The sequence below is a fragment of the Schistocerca americana genome, chromosome 4 (assembly GCF_021461395.2).
Source record: "Schistocerca americana isolate TAMUIC-IGC-003095 chromosome 4, iqSchAmer2.1, whole genome shotgun sequence".
Classification (NCBI taxonomy): Eukaryota; Metazoa; Arthropoda; class Insecta; order Orthoptera; family Acrididae; genus Schistocerca; species Schistocerca americana.
Genome location: NC_060122.1, coordinates 620,580,291 through 620,596,506, shown reverse-complemented (window position 1 = coordinate 620,596,506; position 16,216 = coordinate 620,580,291). Strand labels below are relative to the sequence as shown.

General features: G+C 40.7%; 1 protein-coding gene across 4 annotated transcripts in view; it reads right to left on the bottom strand.

Moving 5' to 3' along the window:
- The window catches only part of LOC124614023 (endoribonuclease Dicer-like), a 444,738-nt gene that overhangs the window by 386,757 nt on the left and 41,765 nt on the right, over positions 1-16,216 (bottom strand). For all 4 annotated transcript variants that reach the window (XM_047142837.1, XM_047142840.1, XM_047142839.1 and 1 more), the window contains exon 2: positions 8,778-8,957. In XM_047142837.1, the coding sequence (XP_046998793.1) occupies positions 8,778-8,941 (164 nt within the window). In that variant the 5' untranslated portion in view covers positions 8,942-8,957. The remainder of the gene's footprint in view (positions 1-8,777; positions 8,958-16,216) is intronic.

The following is a 16,216-nucleotide window of genomic DNA, read 5'->3' as shown; positions in this document are numbered from 1 at the left end:
TCCAGTTTGGCACTCGGCACTACTAGTTTTACTCGGTCCTCCTCAGGACTAGTCAGAACACAATGATATATTGTTTAGCAGTGCAATGTGACACTGTTCTGGCATTTGGTGCAGCACTTTTCAGTCAGCAATACTTTCTTCAGTTCGGCAGAATCGCGTGTCAACAATGTTTATACTTTGCTATTTGCTCATATTAAAAAGGTATTTTGCAGACCCAGTGCCTATTTGCTCAAAAAAAAAGAGGCAGTTCAGTAAACTACTGTCACAAGCCTTGAAAAATGAATGAGAATCACAGTTCATTTTCATAGAGAAGGATGAGAATTCTCTATACCTATTATGCCGTCGTATAATCAATGGATACAAAAATTTGTTATAGAACAGCCTTACAACACTACACATAAAGAATTTGTTGATGACAGATGAGAAAAGCATTACAACGATCGACAGACAATATGTATGGGACTGATTGTTCCATACATCAAGAAGCATTCTGTGTTAAATTTGCAAGCAGGAAGCACATGATGAAATTGGTGGCATGAGTAGTAGCACACTGTCAGATTCAATAGTTTGTGATGGAACTGAACAAAGAGCACAGTGGCATTATATATTAATGTGAAATATGTTGGTTAAGTCAAGGAGCACACGCAGAACAATTTTCTAATTTATCACTCACTATTGTTGGCTTTCTGAATGAAAAGGAAATCAGGAACCAAAATTAGATGATCTGGAATGGATTAAAGATCTAACATTTTAAGTGGACTTGACTGCACACTGCCCTCTTCGCACTACATCCATGACATGTCTTATTGCTGTCAATAAATTCTCACTATATTATTACATTTTAATTCAGTCTAAATCTGTATGTTTTACTGCATTTATTTGATATTTACTAATAATTAATTTTTTCCTCATTTCACCCAAATGTTGGTAACTTTTACAAACATTATTTTAGTGTAGGAAGAGGGATCAAAATGTTCACTTGCAAGCCATCTAGTAGTTCATTATAGCACGGTGGCTACTCAGACTTGGGAGGAAAAAAACCTGATAATTTCAGGCATGGGGAGGAAAGACAAAGCCAGAAAAAAGCTCCTGAGAAACTAATGGTGAGCAGCTGGCTGCTGACCATCTCACAATAACGACTTTTCTTCAATCTACACTGTAGTTTAACCACAGTTTTTCAATGTCAATAATTTATGTGGACTAATATTCAAATAATCAACACACTTTGAATTATTAAGTATTTTAAAATTTGTGACTTACAAAGCTCAATTAAATTATGATGTTAGATTCCCAGAGATTTCCCCGATTTTTGGAGGTAAAATGTAATTCCCGAGAATTCCAGATTTTCCAGAAGAATCGCCATCCAGTTACAGACTCTAATAATCAAACAACTACATTTTCACTTTCAACAGTCAGCTTTACAACTGCATCTGTATTCTGCAAACCATTGTGAAATGCAGGGCAGGTTTCTTTTTGGGCATGAGATGAATGATTGCTGAAGTGCCTCTGGGGATGTTTTAATTAATGTAATCCTCTCCTCACAATCCCCAAGTGAGTAATGCATTTGAGGTTGTAGTATATTCCTTTACTTCAAACTCACCAAAAATTTTTATATATGCACATACACGGGCATGGTATCTCTCTTGTGAATTAGTTCAAATGCAACAGGAGTTTGTGCCGTGGCATTTCCTTCTCCGTTACCTGAAATTAACAACTTGTATGCAGAACAACTGTTTATTGTTGCTAGTTCATCGTTTGTTGCATATTATGTATTATATGCCACAGAACTGTCAAAGTAACACTCAATACCATATCAAGTTCTGTGGTATAAGAGGAAATCTAAGATACACTTGCCTTTGAATATTGTTTGTCTAGCTCTATATAAACCATCTATTCTTACATCCAATAGCTGATGCCAGACTGTTAGGCAGGTCTGGCCTCCTGAGGGAAGGGCAGGTGAAACAACTCTGAAATTCTTCACATAACAGTGGGAATCTAAAAATCTACATGCAAGATTGCCACAGAATTTACATGGAGCCTGTGGTTTAAGCCAGGCTGTTCCAACATTGCCCCATGTGGCAAGGGCAATCCTGCACACTCCATATTATACTTACACACAGGCACAGATAGAGTAGTCTACCTGCCAGATGGCATTATTACACATGCTCTGTGCAAGCATGCTCTGCTCTGTGACCCTTGTCTGTGTGTGCTTGACCAGTAGACCATAATTGCATAAGCTACGATCCAGCTGCAAGACTGATCGTGCATTAGCTGTTTGCCCACCCCTGTTGACCTCTGCCCGAGCCTGCCAGCTGTCCTCTCTGGGAGAGCACCTGAGCTGGTACGGCCTGGTTTAAGCCTTCTACCATACTCCATACCAAAGAGCCGCAGTCAGTCCTGGGTATGGTGACACCAATCACATATGTGCCTTCAACCCATGAACAAGGTTAGCAGGGTTCACCATGTCCTTCATTTAACAACAAATCTGAAAATGGCCTCTAAAAACAGACGGAAGGCATCACTGGTCTCAACAGGAGCCATGACTTGCAGTCAGCTGCATCCATGTCTCAGACACTCAGCAAACACTGGATTACTTCCCAAATGATTTTGCTGAGGGGATCTACTGCCTGCCTTACATTGGGGCTCCATTCAAGTTTGCAGCCAGCAGGACGAATGGCCCCACAGCAAACAGGGAAGATGGCGTGGGCTGGCACAGCTCCGATTTCAGCAATGGGTAATACTTTCTTCATTCCTGTCATGGAGAAATACAGGGACTGTTTTATGACCATTACTCATGTTCGTCCTCCACCTAGAGATCTACAACCCCATTACTCTCCAACATTCACCCAGATGACCCAATTTTTCCCAATATACTTCTTGCTGTTATCTTTCTGGCTGAAATATTATTGAAGTAAGGTGTCTCAGGCATTTCACTTTAAGATTCTGAGACAACATGCATCTGCGCTAATTTGTAGAGTTAAAAATTGTATTCTTAGGTTGCTAGATATCCATGCCCACAGGAAAATAATTTTTGTAGCAGCCGATTAACTTTTCTTACAGAATAATATCTTCAACAGTCCACAGAACAGTTAATAGAAGAACATACGGTTTCGAAAAAAAATTACATCACCTATCTCACACTTTTGATATTTGCTGTTCTTAAGAACAAATTCTTCTATTATATTAGTATTTGGTTAAGAACTCAAAGATCCCACTCCATTAGTATCGAATCCATGAACAACAGCACACTCACTAGATCACTGAGACCACTACTAAATTCCACGCATCTACAGTCCACGACCAGTACGAAAATAGCTGTGTACTTCATTTGTTACATTAAAATGTCACTGAAGATTACAGGTAGCAGAAGATTTCAGGGTAGACATGTATTGCAGCAAGTACTAACAAAACAAGCCCATTTATCACAATACTGGTAGGAAATAACAGTTGATCCCTACAAAAGTTCAGTTCCAAGTATGGGTGGTATTCAGAAATGATTCGCAATTGTACTTTTTTGTATCATTTTTATTAACTAACATGAGCCCGTGTACATGGGATCTCTCCTTATAATCGCCAATGACAACAATACACCAGTGCCACTATGTCAGAAACTTCATTATTGTGCCACAGAACCACTGTTTGGGGGTACTACACGCCCATTCCTGAGTGAAATTCTTAGGTGTTGCCCAATCTTTTAACTCACAATGCATCCTTCACGTTACTGAATGGAGCATAATCAGATGGTATGAGATCAGGTGAATCGTGTGAGCGTGGCACAATAATGAACATCAGTGATGCCAACTTTGCTCACTATTCCACTGCCGATGCAATGATCTGTCCAATAAACACAAGCTTCCTAAACACACACCACAGTTACACATTTATGAATATGTTGTTTTGACTCCTTTTTCCACAAAAACTATGCAGTCCATCTTTGTCCATGACCGTCACCTTCCACCTTGTTCATAGCCTTCCATACTTAACAGCAAACAACCACAGTCTTTTCACTACACACATGGTTCATAACTGTTATCTAGCATCTCTTTGGTGGACTATGACCAGTTTATCATACTACAAAAGGATATGCCCATAGTTTGAGTGGTGCTTGTAAAATAAATAAATTGTAACTCATCTCCAAACACCTCTCATGTTACAGTATGTATTCAGTACTCTCTGTAAATGCATGACAAATAAATGAGCCCCCCCCCCCCCCACACACACACACACACACTGCTCACCTCTACTTGTGTCTGCATCACATTTTGAAACTTCTAGTTCACATATTTTGTAAGCTTAAATCTCCACTTACATCAGAGCAAACAGAAGCAAACAGGTGATGAGCACATGCAGAAAAATTCAGCAGTGTCCACTACCATCGCTGCCACCAACAAGCAAGTGTTTATATAGGAGGAAATGGAAGAAAATACGTCTGCTTGTGTCTGTATATGTGTGGATGGATATGTGTGTGTGTGCGAGTGTATACCCGTCCTTTCTTCCCCCTAAGGCAAGTCTTTCCGCTCCCGGGATTGGAATGACTCCTTACCCTCTCCCTTAAAACCCAAATCCTTTCGTCTTTCCCTCTCCTTCCCTCTTTCCTGATGAAGCAACCGTTGGTTGCAAAAGCTAGAATTTTGTGTGTATGTTTGTGTTTGTTTGTGTGTCTATCGACGTGCCAGAGCTTTCGTTTGGTAAGTCACATCATCTTTGTTTTTAGATATATTTTTCATTTTTCCCACGTGGAATGTTTCCCCTCTATTAATTCATATCATATATATATATATATATATATATATATATATATATATACACACATAGGGGGAAACATTCCACGTGGGAAAAATATATCTAAAAACAAAGATGATATGACTTACCAAACAAAAGCTCTGGCACGTCGATAGACACACAAACAAACACAAACATACACACAAAATTCAAGCTTTCACAACAAACTTTTGCCTCATCGGGAAAGAGGGAAGGAGAGAGAAAGGCGAAAGGATGTGGGTTACATGTTACATGTTACACTTTCCACCTTCTAATACCATGTCACCCTCACAACACCCCCACGATGACCCCATTAAGTTTTATATACATTCCCTCCGCAAACATGCCTTCACCCTAGCCAGATTACGCTCGCATATTTTATTTTCTCAGGCTTGTCTGACATTTGGCATTACCCCCAAAGGCCTCACACTTAAAAGTCCCCATCTCTGGCTGCAACCCTTCTTTCCATCAGTCCCTATACCAGTTCCAAACTGAACAATCCATTGCCCTCACCCACCTAATCCTTCACCTACACATCAACTTAGCCAATGAACACACCCGTCAACTCCTATCCTTAATAAAAGTCCTGAATCTTTCCTCTCCCACATCCACACCGGCTGTTCAGAGCATCCTCCTACAGGCCAACTGCAAATTAGAACAGCATGGCACCCTTCACCTCAAAAAACTATCCAATCTCCTGGTTTCCCACCTCCGGAAGGGCAACTCACTCACCCGTCAAAACCTTTCCAGCAAACCTCAACCTCCTCTCATGGCACACAAACCCAGTCTCTCCCATCTACTCAACCTCCCACTTCCAGCTCCACTCCCTCCAAAACCTCAAAATTCGAATCAACACAATCTGGTACCACAACACCCTAATTCAGTAGTTAACCTTTCCTCCAAACCTCTCTCCCAGTCCGAAACCTCTGTCCTATCCAAAGGCCTCACCTTCAGCCCCACTCCCAGATTCAACCAAACAGCCCTCGTCAAAGATTTACTGTCCTACACTCGTACTCTCTGCTGGAAGTATCACTTTGCCACGAAGAAAAATGATCCTAATCCTACTCCTAATGATCCAACTACCCAAAGCACAATCCAAATTGAACCCTGCCTGGAACAGTTCCGTCCTCCGTCACAACGGGACCCACCTCCTCTTCCTCAAAATCAGCCTCTCCAAACCTTCCAGGAATTTCTGACTTCCAACCTTGCCTCTCAATCCTTCTTAAAAAACCTTAATCCTACTCCCAACATCACCACTGCTGAAGCCCAGGCTATCCGTGATCTGAAGGCTGACCGGTCCATCGTCATCCTTCCGGCGGACAAGGTTTCCACGACCGTGGTACTTGATCGTCGGGAGTATGTGGCTGAGGGACTGCGTCAGCTTTCAGACAACACCACATACAAAGTTTGCCAAGGTAATCCCATTCCTGATGTCCAGGCGGAGCTTCAAGGAATCCTCAGAACCTTAGGCCCCCTACAAAACCTTTCACCTGACTCCATCAACCTCCTGACCCCACCGACACCCCGCACCCCTACCTTCTACCTTCTTCCTAAAATTCACAAACCCAATCATCCCGGCCGCCCCATTGTAGCTGGTTACCAAGCCCCCTCAGAACGTATCTCTGCCTACGTAGATCAACACCTTCAACCCATTACATGCAGTCTCCCATCCTTCATAAAAGACACCAACCACTTTCTCAAATGCCTGGAATCCTTACCAAATCCGTTACACCCGGAAACCATGCTTGTAACCATTGATGCCACTTCCTTATACACAAATACTCCCCCGTCCAGGGCCTCGCTGCGATGGAGCACTTCCTTTCACACCGATCACCTGCCACCCTACCTAAAACCTCTTTCCTCATTACCTTAGCCAGCTTCATCCTGACCCACAACTTCTTCACTTTTTAAGGCCAGACATACCAACAATTAAAAGGAACAGCCATGGGTACCAGGATGGCCCCCTCTTATGCCAACCTATTCATGGGTCGCTTAGAGGAAGCCTTCTTGGTTACCCAAGCCTGCCAACCCAAAGTTTGGTACAGATTTATTGATGACATCTTCATGATCTGGACTCACAGTGAAGAAGAACTCCCGAATTTCCTCTCCAACCTCAACTCCTTTGGTTCGATCAGATTCACCTGCTCCTACTCTAAATCCCATGCCACTTTCCTTGTCGTTGACCTCCACCTGTCCAATGGCCAGCTTCACACGTCCGTCCACATCAAATCCACCAACAAGCAACAGTACCTCCATTATGACAGCTGCCACCCATTCCACATCAAACGGTCCCTTCCCTACAGCCTAGGTCTTCGTGGCAAACGAATCTGCTCCAGTCCGGAATTCCTGAACCATTACACCAACAACCTGACAACAGCTTTTGCATCCCGCAACTACCCTCCCGACCTGGTACAGAAGCAAATAACCAGAGCCACTTCCTCATCCTCTCAAACCCAGAACCTCCCACAGAAGAAACACAAAAGTGCTCCACTTGTGTCAGGATACTTTCCGGGACTGGATCAGACTCTGAATGTGGCTCTCCAGCAGGGATACGACTTCCTCAAATCCTGCCCTGAAATGAGATCCATCCTTCATGAAATCCTCCCCACTCCACCAAGAGTGTCTTTCCGCTGTCCACCTAACCTTCGTAACCTCTTTGTTCATCCCTATGAAATCCCCAAACCACCTTCCCTACCCTCTGGCTCCTGCCCTTGTAACCGCCCCCGGTGTAAAAGCTGTCCCATGCACCCTCTCACCACCACCTACTCCAGTCCTGTAACCTGGAAGGTGTACACGATCAAAGGCAGAGCCACGTGTAAAAGCACCCACGTGATTTACCAACTGACCTGCCTACACTGTGACGCATTCTATGTGGGAATGACCAGCAACAAACTGTCCATTCACATGAATGGACACAGGCAGACAGTGTTTGTTGGTAATGAGGATCACCCTGTGGCTAAACATGCCTTGGTGCACAGCCAGCACATCTTGGCACAGTGTTACACCATCCGGGTTATCTGGATACTTCCCACTAACACCAACCTATCCGAACTCCGGAGATGGGAACTTGCTCTTCAATATATCCTCTCTTCCTGTTATCCACCAGGCCTCAATCTCCCCTAATTTCAAGTTGCCGCCACTCATACCTCACCTGTCATTCAACAACATCTTTGCCTCTGCACTTCCGCCTCGACTGACATCTCTGCCCAAACTCTTTGTCTTTAAATATGTCTGCTTGTGTCTGTATATGTGTGGATGGATATGTGTGTGTGTGCGAGTGTATACCCGTCCTTTTTTCCCCCTAAGGTAAGTCTTTCCGCTCCCGGGATTGGAATGACTCCTTACCCTCTCCCTAAAACCCACATCCTTTCGTCTTTCCCTCTCCTTCCCTCTTTCCTGATGAGGCAACAGTTTGTTGTGAAAGCTTGAATTTTGTGTGTATGTTTGTGTTTGTTTGTGTGTCTATCGACGTGCCAGCGCTTTCGTTTGGTAAGTCACATCATCTTTGTTTTTAGATATATATATTGACTCCATCATTTCCATCATATACCCAATTCACATTTACTAATGAAGTTAGTTCACACACAAAATGTGACACAACCAAAAAAGAGGATAGACTCCTGCTGTTCACACCAACACAAGTGCAGAAATGGAAAGTATGTGAGCTTTCTTTGACAGTTTGCTGCAAGACAAACGACCAGCAAAAAATGAGTGAATACCTGCAAAGGCAAACTGAGCACAGCTAAATGTGGTTCTCTCTCAATTGCCTGCAATTTACATCTGAAATCCAAGAAAAATCTTGCCCCCTTGCATTCACTCCATTATACAACACAAGTAATATCTGAACATCATACAGCACAGAAATCATGTTCAGCCTGCTACATAGATCATAACAACAAATGATAAAAAGTAACTGCCTAAGTACCTAATAACAAGGTCATGTCAGTTTGAGTTTATCCATTCTACATTGCATGCACACACTGAACTGCCTAACAGACAAAGAAAAAATTACTTACACACAGCATTCCTTCATTATTTCCTTAATAAACATAACAGCTATGAATGTTTTCCCAGACCCTGTGGGCAGGTACAGAATTGTGTTCTCATTTAGGCATCGTTTCAAGAGCTCTTCCTGGTACCTACGAGGAGCTACCTGCATTTTTTCTGGTGCAGTGTCCATGTTGGTAAGCTGTTATCTGAAATCACAATAAAGATGCTACAATATAAAAAAATTCACATTAATAGACATTTGTGAAACTTAGGTGAAGCCACATATAAAAACAACACACACACACACACACACACACACACACACACACACACACACACACACAATAAAATGGTGAGTAGTTTTTGAAATAGTATTGTGAGAATTTAACAAAAGCTGTAGGTAAACTATAATTTACTGAATTGTAGCAGACAGCATATGGGTAAAAAGAGCTTAAAAATGATGATAATAATAATAAAGCCACTCTTGCATCTGCAATGACATACTGCTATATTCAAGTGGCATAGACATTGGAAATAATGTTTGTTGCAGCTTCTTTAGCTTTGTTGTAAGATACGTAATAATCGTTTGGGAGAAATCAATTAGTGTAAATAGGACATTACACAAAAACTTTTATTATAAATATGTGTAATATTATACCTATGGCTTCTTGCCGATCACTAAATTAGAGATCTAAAAATGTTTAGCTATTTCGTTTATTTACATTTATGAACTGTTGTAGTGCTTTGAGAATTCACATGTAAATTCTGGAACCACTCGACCTTCTGCCGCGATGAACATGCGATATAAGAGAAGTGTGAGAGAGAGAGCCTATTTACTGCGCAACACATGTCTGTGCGTGCAGGATGGACATTAGTCCTGGGAGGACAGGAGCTGTGTCAGACAAGCGATGCCGACAAGTGTTTGCCGCTCGTGCCATAGAAGCTGTATGTGACGTACAAGGAGCAAGCATGCGTTATTCTTTGACAGTGTAATGATTGTAATTGTGATGAGCAATTGGAACACATTTTGTCTAGAGACTCTTTCTTGATCTTGGTGTTAGACTTGCAAGAAGCAAGACCTGTTTTTGAATTTCTGGTGATTATGAAACCCACCACAATGTAATTATATTTAATAGTATCTAACAGGTATCGTCATAGTTGACTTGTAAGAATTTGTATGTTGATATGAAACTTGTGTAGATGAAAGTATACCTAAACTTAACTGAAAGTATAAGGGTACCCAGTTATTTCTAGTGAGCGAGAGTGTGTTTGTTAGTTCACCTAACCAGCATTATTTCTTTGGAGAAGTAGTTGTGGAAATTGACGCAGCCACATATTCAGAGAAGAAGATCAGCTAAATGTTTCAAGTAAGTCAATTGGAGTAAGAGAAGTGTGAAGTTTGGAATCCAGTTTTGCACCACTTCTCTTGTCGTCAAAACCGTTAGACTGTTTACTTTTATACATAACAATTCATAGGAAACCATTTTCATAATGTCTATGATACTAAAAATAAAGAAACTTTCATGTTACCATCCCAGATTAAACTCTATTCCCAAATTACTCATTACATAACTACGAGAATTTATCATAAATTGAAAGCAGAATAGCTGTACAGTATGGGATGCACTAACATTATGAAAGGGAAAAGTTTTGATTGTGTCACATAATTAAACAATGGAAAATTCAGGATGGAATGTAACAATATTATGAAAAGGAAAGTTGCTACTCACCATATAGCGGGGATGCTGAATTGCAGACAGGTACAACAAATGACTCTCACAATTAAAGCTTTCGGATATTAAGGCCTTCATCAACAATGGATGACACACACACACACACACACACACAGTCACTCACTCACTCTGTTAAGCAAATGCAACTCGCACGCAGGACTGCAATCTCAGGCAACTAAAACCACACTGCACTGCTGCTCGCAGTGTGGCATCAGTTGCCTGAGACTACAGTCGTGTGTGTGCGTGTGTGTGTGTGTAGTCTATTGTTGACGAGGCCTTAATGTCCAAAAGCTTTAATTGTGAGACTCGTTTTGTTGTGCCTCTCTGCGACTCAGCATCTACACTTATGGTAAGTAGCAACTTTCCTTTTCATAACATTTAAACAATTAAAGAAAGATTAAGATTAATGAAATACATCAATCTAAGACAAAAGTGGTTTGACTAATAATGAGAATGTAAATCATTTTCAGGATAAAAGTCAATGACTCAACAGGTGAGAAATACCTTGCATTGAGTTTAATGTGAAAAGCAACACTCAAAAGGAGAAGTGTTTAATGACAATAAACAATAAAACTAAATCTCTTCTGTAAAGCAGCCCAAAACATGTGAAACCTCCCTCGTGTGTTCAAAATGAGTCTCAAGTGCCCAAAGCTGAACCAACAATTAGTTTAGACAGATATTGCACTTGTACGAAGCACACATCATACTAAAGGAAGAGTGAACAAGATTCAAACTTGCATATATTCCACCGAAATATAAGAGGTCTGAAGAATAAAATACACCAGCTGGTAAAACATCTAAACGATAATTATGGAAGTAAACCTGATACACTACGTTTCAACATTATATTACAAACCTAATTCCCATAGTACTGACTGGAAACTTAAGCTTAGCTGCTCACTACTGTAGATGTAATAGGGAAAAGATGAAGCTCCACTTTGGTTAATTTATTTGTCCTTATTTCTTAGAAATGATGTAGTATATAGATCCCTAGATTTAGCCAAATACTGTGCTGAACAGCACTATGAAGCATGTGACACTGAAATAACTGCAAATACTGCAACAGTTCTTATGCTATCAATTTACAGGGCACCTGCTGGAAATTTGAATATTTGTCTGAGACACATTGAATTTCATTTTTCTCACCTCTCTAGATAAACTAATTCTTTCAGTGTAATTGGCGACTAACACAACCCTGTTAACAGATAATATAAATGGAATTGACCTTTAACACCTGATGTGCTCTTACACTCTTACAGTCTAATATGAGTGGTAGACTTTTCCAATTACAGAAAAAGCCAGCACTTTAATAGTTAACATATTTGTGAATACAGATAGATATTAATTTCCAGAATGAGATTTTCACTATGAAACGGAGTGTGCACTGACATGAAACTTCCTGGCAGATTAAAACTGTGTGCCGGACCGAGACTCGAACTCGGGACCTTTGCCTTTTGCGGGCAAGTGCTCTACCATCTGAGCTACCCAAGAACAACTCACGCCGCGTTCTCACAGCTTTACTTCTGCCAGTACCTCGTCTCCTACCTTCCAAACTTCACAGAAGCTCTCTGCGATCTTGCAGAACTAGCACTCCCGAAAGAAAGTAAAGTTTGGAAGGTAGGAGACGAGATACTGGCAGAAGTAAAGCTGTGAGGACGGGGCGAGTCATGCTTGGGTAGCTCAGATGGTAGAGCACTTGCCCATGAAAGGCAAAGGTCCCGAGTTCGAATCTTGGTCCGGCACACAGTTTTAATCTGCCAGGAACTTTCAGATAGTAATTTAACTGCAAAATATTATGAATGGGCTTTCTGACTGTGATGGACAGCTACTCACCACAAATGAAGTAAATGTACAGAGAAAAGTTAATTTCATTTTAAAATCTTGAGGATTATAAACAAACGCAGCATGAGAACTCTAATCACAACTTCTGGATTGGTGTCCTGTATATGCTGTTATTGATGTTAAATCCATATATAACACGTATTAATGAGGTTACTAGTGTACTTTATGAAATATTTGCTAGAAAGGCAGTGAGAGAAAACCCGTTTTAATCATGCTGTAGGCCACTGATAACTGAGGACATCAAATTTTCTTGTAGAATTAAAAGAGAACTTTATACTGTAACCAAGAGACCAAATGGTACCAATAAGATTAGGCACTACAAACTGTTCAGAAAGAAAAAATTCTGATCTCTGTCGCATTCAGGCAATGAAATAATTCATTGGCAACAAATGAAAATTTGTAACAAGGCCGGGCTGTGCACCGGGTCTCATGCTTACAAGCCAGACGCGTTAACCATCTGTGCCAACTTGACAGCGCTTAGACACAACTGTATGGACTACCCACGCACACTAAACCTCAATCCAAATTCCCATCTGCCCTTCTATGTTTGCTCATCACATCACGCGAGTGTACATTACAAACTGTACAATTCTTAACAGGAGCATGCAGGCATCAAAGAAAATATTCTTCAAGGTTGAACTCAATAACTGAAATATTAAAACTATATTGAATTTTGCAAAGAAGGGAACAGGGGAAAGTGAACTCTGTACATAAAATCTCTAAATAAAAAAATGAACATCATTTTGTTAATGATTAAAACCAGTTGTAGACATATTCAACAAACACTTTAACACTAATCAATCAAACAGGATTGTGAGGCTCCATAAATCAAGCCATTTATTTGTACAACACAGTGCAGCACTTAGAACAGTAAAATAGATCAGTGCAAGAACAGTTACTTTGCAGGAAATTGAAATAATTGTCAAGACTGTGAAAGTTGAAACTCAACTGAAGTCGACAACATATCTAGCCAGCTATTAAAATACTTCAGCAGCCATATTCTTTCTGCATATTTGAGACGCATCAGTCGAGTAAGCTATCCACTAAGAGAATACAATCTTGAGTATGACACTCACAGGGATCCATTTCAGTGTCTGTAAGTCTTTCAACACCCTACCTTCAAAAATTATGTGCCTAGTGAATGATCACATCTTGTTTAAAAAATACTTAAGGCAGTTCCTATTGCAAGGATCATTCTAAACTATAAAAGAATTCTTAACTCAAAGTTCTGCATCCATGAACCTGTAATACTTACAATCAGATAAATACCCATATCTTTATTTATATATTAAATTTATTATTGTGAGTATATTCAAATACTTATTTTTCTTTGATAGAACCTAAGCTGTAGCTAGCTTAATATGAAAGTGATTAATTCTAACTAAATAATACCATAGAATGTAACCACAATAAACTTGTGAAACTTACTCATTCCATACCTTTGTGACATTTTCAAATGTGGGTCACCAGAACACAAAATAAATAAATAAATAAATGAAATAAAGAAAAATAAAACACTAAAAAGAAAATTACATGTATTCCTAGAACAAATATGTTACTCCTCAATCATTCACAAAATTCTTAAATGATGATGAAGCTATCTTTGTAGAATATTGTAGTAATTTTTGACACTTTGTATGTGTGTCTAAATTGAACACTGAGGCGACAAAAGTCATGGAGTAGTGATATGCACGTGTACAGATGACAGTAGTATTGCGTACGTAAGGTACAAAAGGGCAGTGCATTGGCAGCCAGCTCTCATTAGCACTCAGGTGATTCATCTGATATGATTATGGCTGCAAGTCGGGAATTAACACACTATGAATGGTAGTTTTAGTTGCATTTCAAAAATTATTAGGGAATTCAATATTCAAAGATCCACAGTGCCAAGAGTCTGTAGAGAATACAAAATTTCCTCTCAACAACGACAACACAGTGACCAACGGCCTTCACTCAAAAACTGAGAGCAGTGGTGTTTGTGTAGAGTTGTCAGTGTAAACAGACAAGCAACACTGCATGACATGACTGCAGAAATCAATGTGATATGTATGACGAACAAATCCGTTGGGACAGTGGGGTGGAATCTGGCATCAAAGGGCTAAATGGTGTCAGACGACTAATGCAAGTGCCTTTGCTAATAGCACAATGTTGCCTGCTGCTCCTCTTCTGGGCTCATGACCATACCAGTTGGACACTAGACAATCGGAAAACCATGGCCTGATCAAGTAAGTCCCGATTTCAGTCGGTAAGAGCTGATGGTAGGGTTTGAGTCTGGCACAGACCCCATGAAGCCATGGACACAAGTTGTCAACAAGGTACTGTTCGAGCTGGTGTAGGCTATTTGCACATGGAATGGACTAGATCCTCTGGTAGAACCACAGATACCACAAGTGAAATTCGCTGATTTCCAAAAAAGTTTTAGCATTTTTTCCCTGACAAATTTTGAGATCTCAAGGGTAAGTGAAGACATAAGTCGTAAAAAATGTAAGGACTTCTGTATGTCTCCCCCATGTGAGCAAAAATCTTAAGTGCTAACATCAAAATATTCTGTAATGAAATGCCTTTAGATGGAGACAGCAAGCCCAATGTGTTTCATTAAGACCACTGTTGTTATTTTATTTCAATAAAACGAAACACATTTGGTGACAAAAATATGCATTTCCTTGGAGTCGCAAGACAGATTTAAAATACCTTCACTGATTTCAGAAACAGCCTCAGAAAAAAAATTGGCCTCTTGAAAGAAGTGGTATAAGGCAGGAAAGAGTTGTGCAAACCTATAGGTGACCGCCAATAAAATGTTGATTCTAGTATGTTCGCTGTTGTCGGTTATTACCCACTTTGTTATGTCTCTTATTTTACAGGTATTGTCTGATTTTTCTTTCAAGAAATATATGAGTACATAGTGTGCAAACTGCCAGTGACAGCCACAATTTTCTTCTCCTTATCGTCCATACATTCTAATATATAAATTACTTTCAAACTGCCAAAATGTACTAGAATGTCTATAAAATGCCTCGTTGTACAGTGTACTTGTGGCGAGACATTCACAATTCCTGAAATCCACTACCATTGACTCTGGCCTGCCGAGGAACACTGCAGTCCTGGGTCCTGGGATACACTACAAAAATCCACTGCATAATGCCACACACAAACAGAACCATTCTGTGAACAGAACAGTGAGACTAGATCCGACAGGCAGGGCTTCCACATTAGTGGGAAACGATGGGCTTCAGATCGCCAGGCCCGATCCCTGGAGATACTTGCAGAAATGGTCTGCGGTTTTGGCCTGTCATGGAAGTCCATTTGTGTGGCCAGTTATTCACGTGTCACAGACACCATATTGATGAAACGAGACTGCAGTGACCAGTCCATGCAAAAGACAATTTGTGCAAATACGCTGAGATCAATACCAATGAGGACAGATGGCAGCTCACTTCAAAGATGATCGCTGAGCCGCAGACAGGCGAGTAGAAAGGTGTCACACTCTCACAACTAAATTTTCGGCCCACACACACACACACACACACACACACACACACAAAAATCACTCAGACGCAACTCATGCAGACACAATTTACGCTGTATCCAGTCGCTGCGTATAGAGTCTCAGAGAATCAGATCCAAACGAACCTCTCATCATGCCTTGCTGCCTCGCTTCAGCAGCTGCTAGGCTAGCAGCAAGAAGTGGTGGCAGCATTGACTGCAAGCTGAGGGGGGTGGTAGGAATAGGAGAATCTGTAGGAAAGAGGGAGTAAGGAAGCAGCACACGTACTTGGCTGCATCCAGCCAGTGATGATACATGACATCCCAGTAAATAAACAATTTCATCTACTGAGACAAAACAAAATTTTTTCCAGTGTTTCTTCTTTTTTTCTCAAATTTCCCTGATT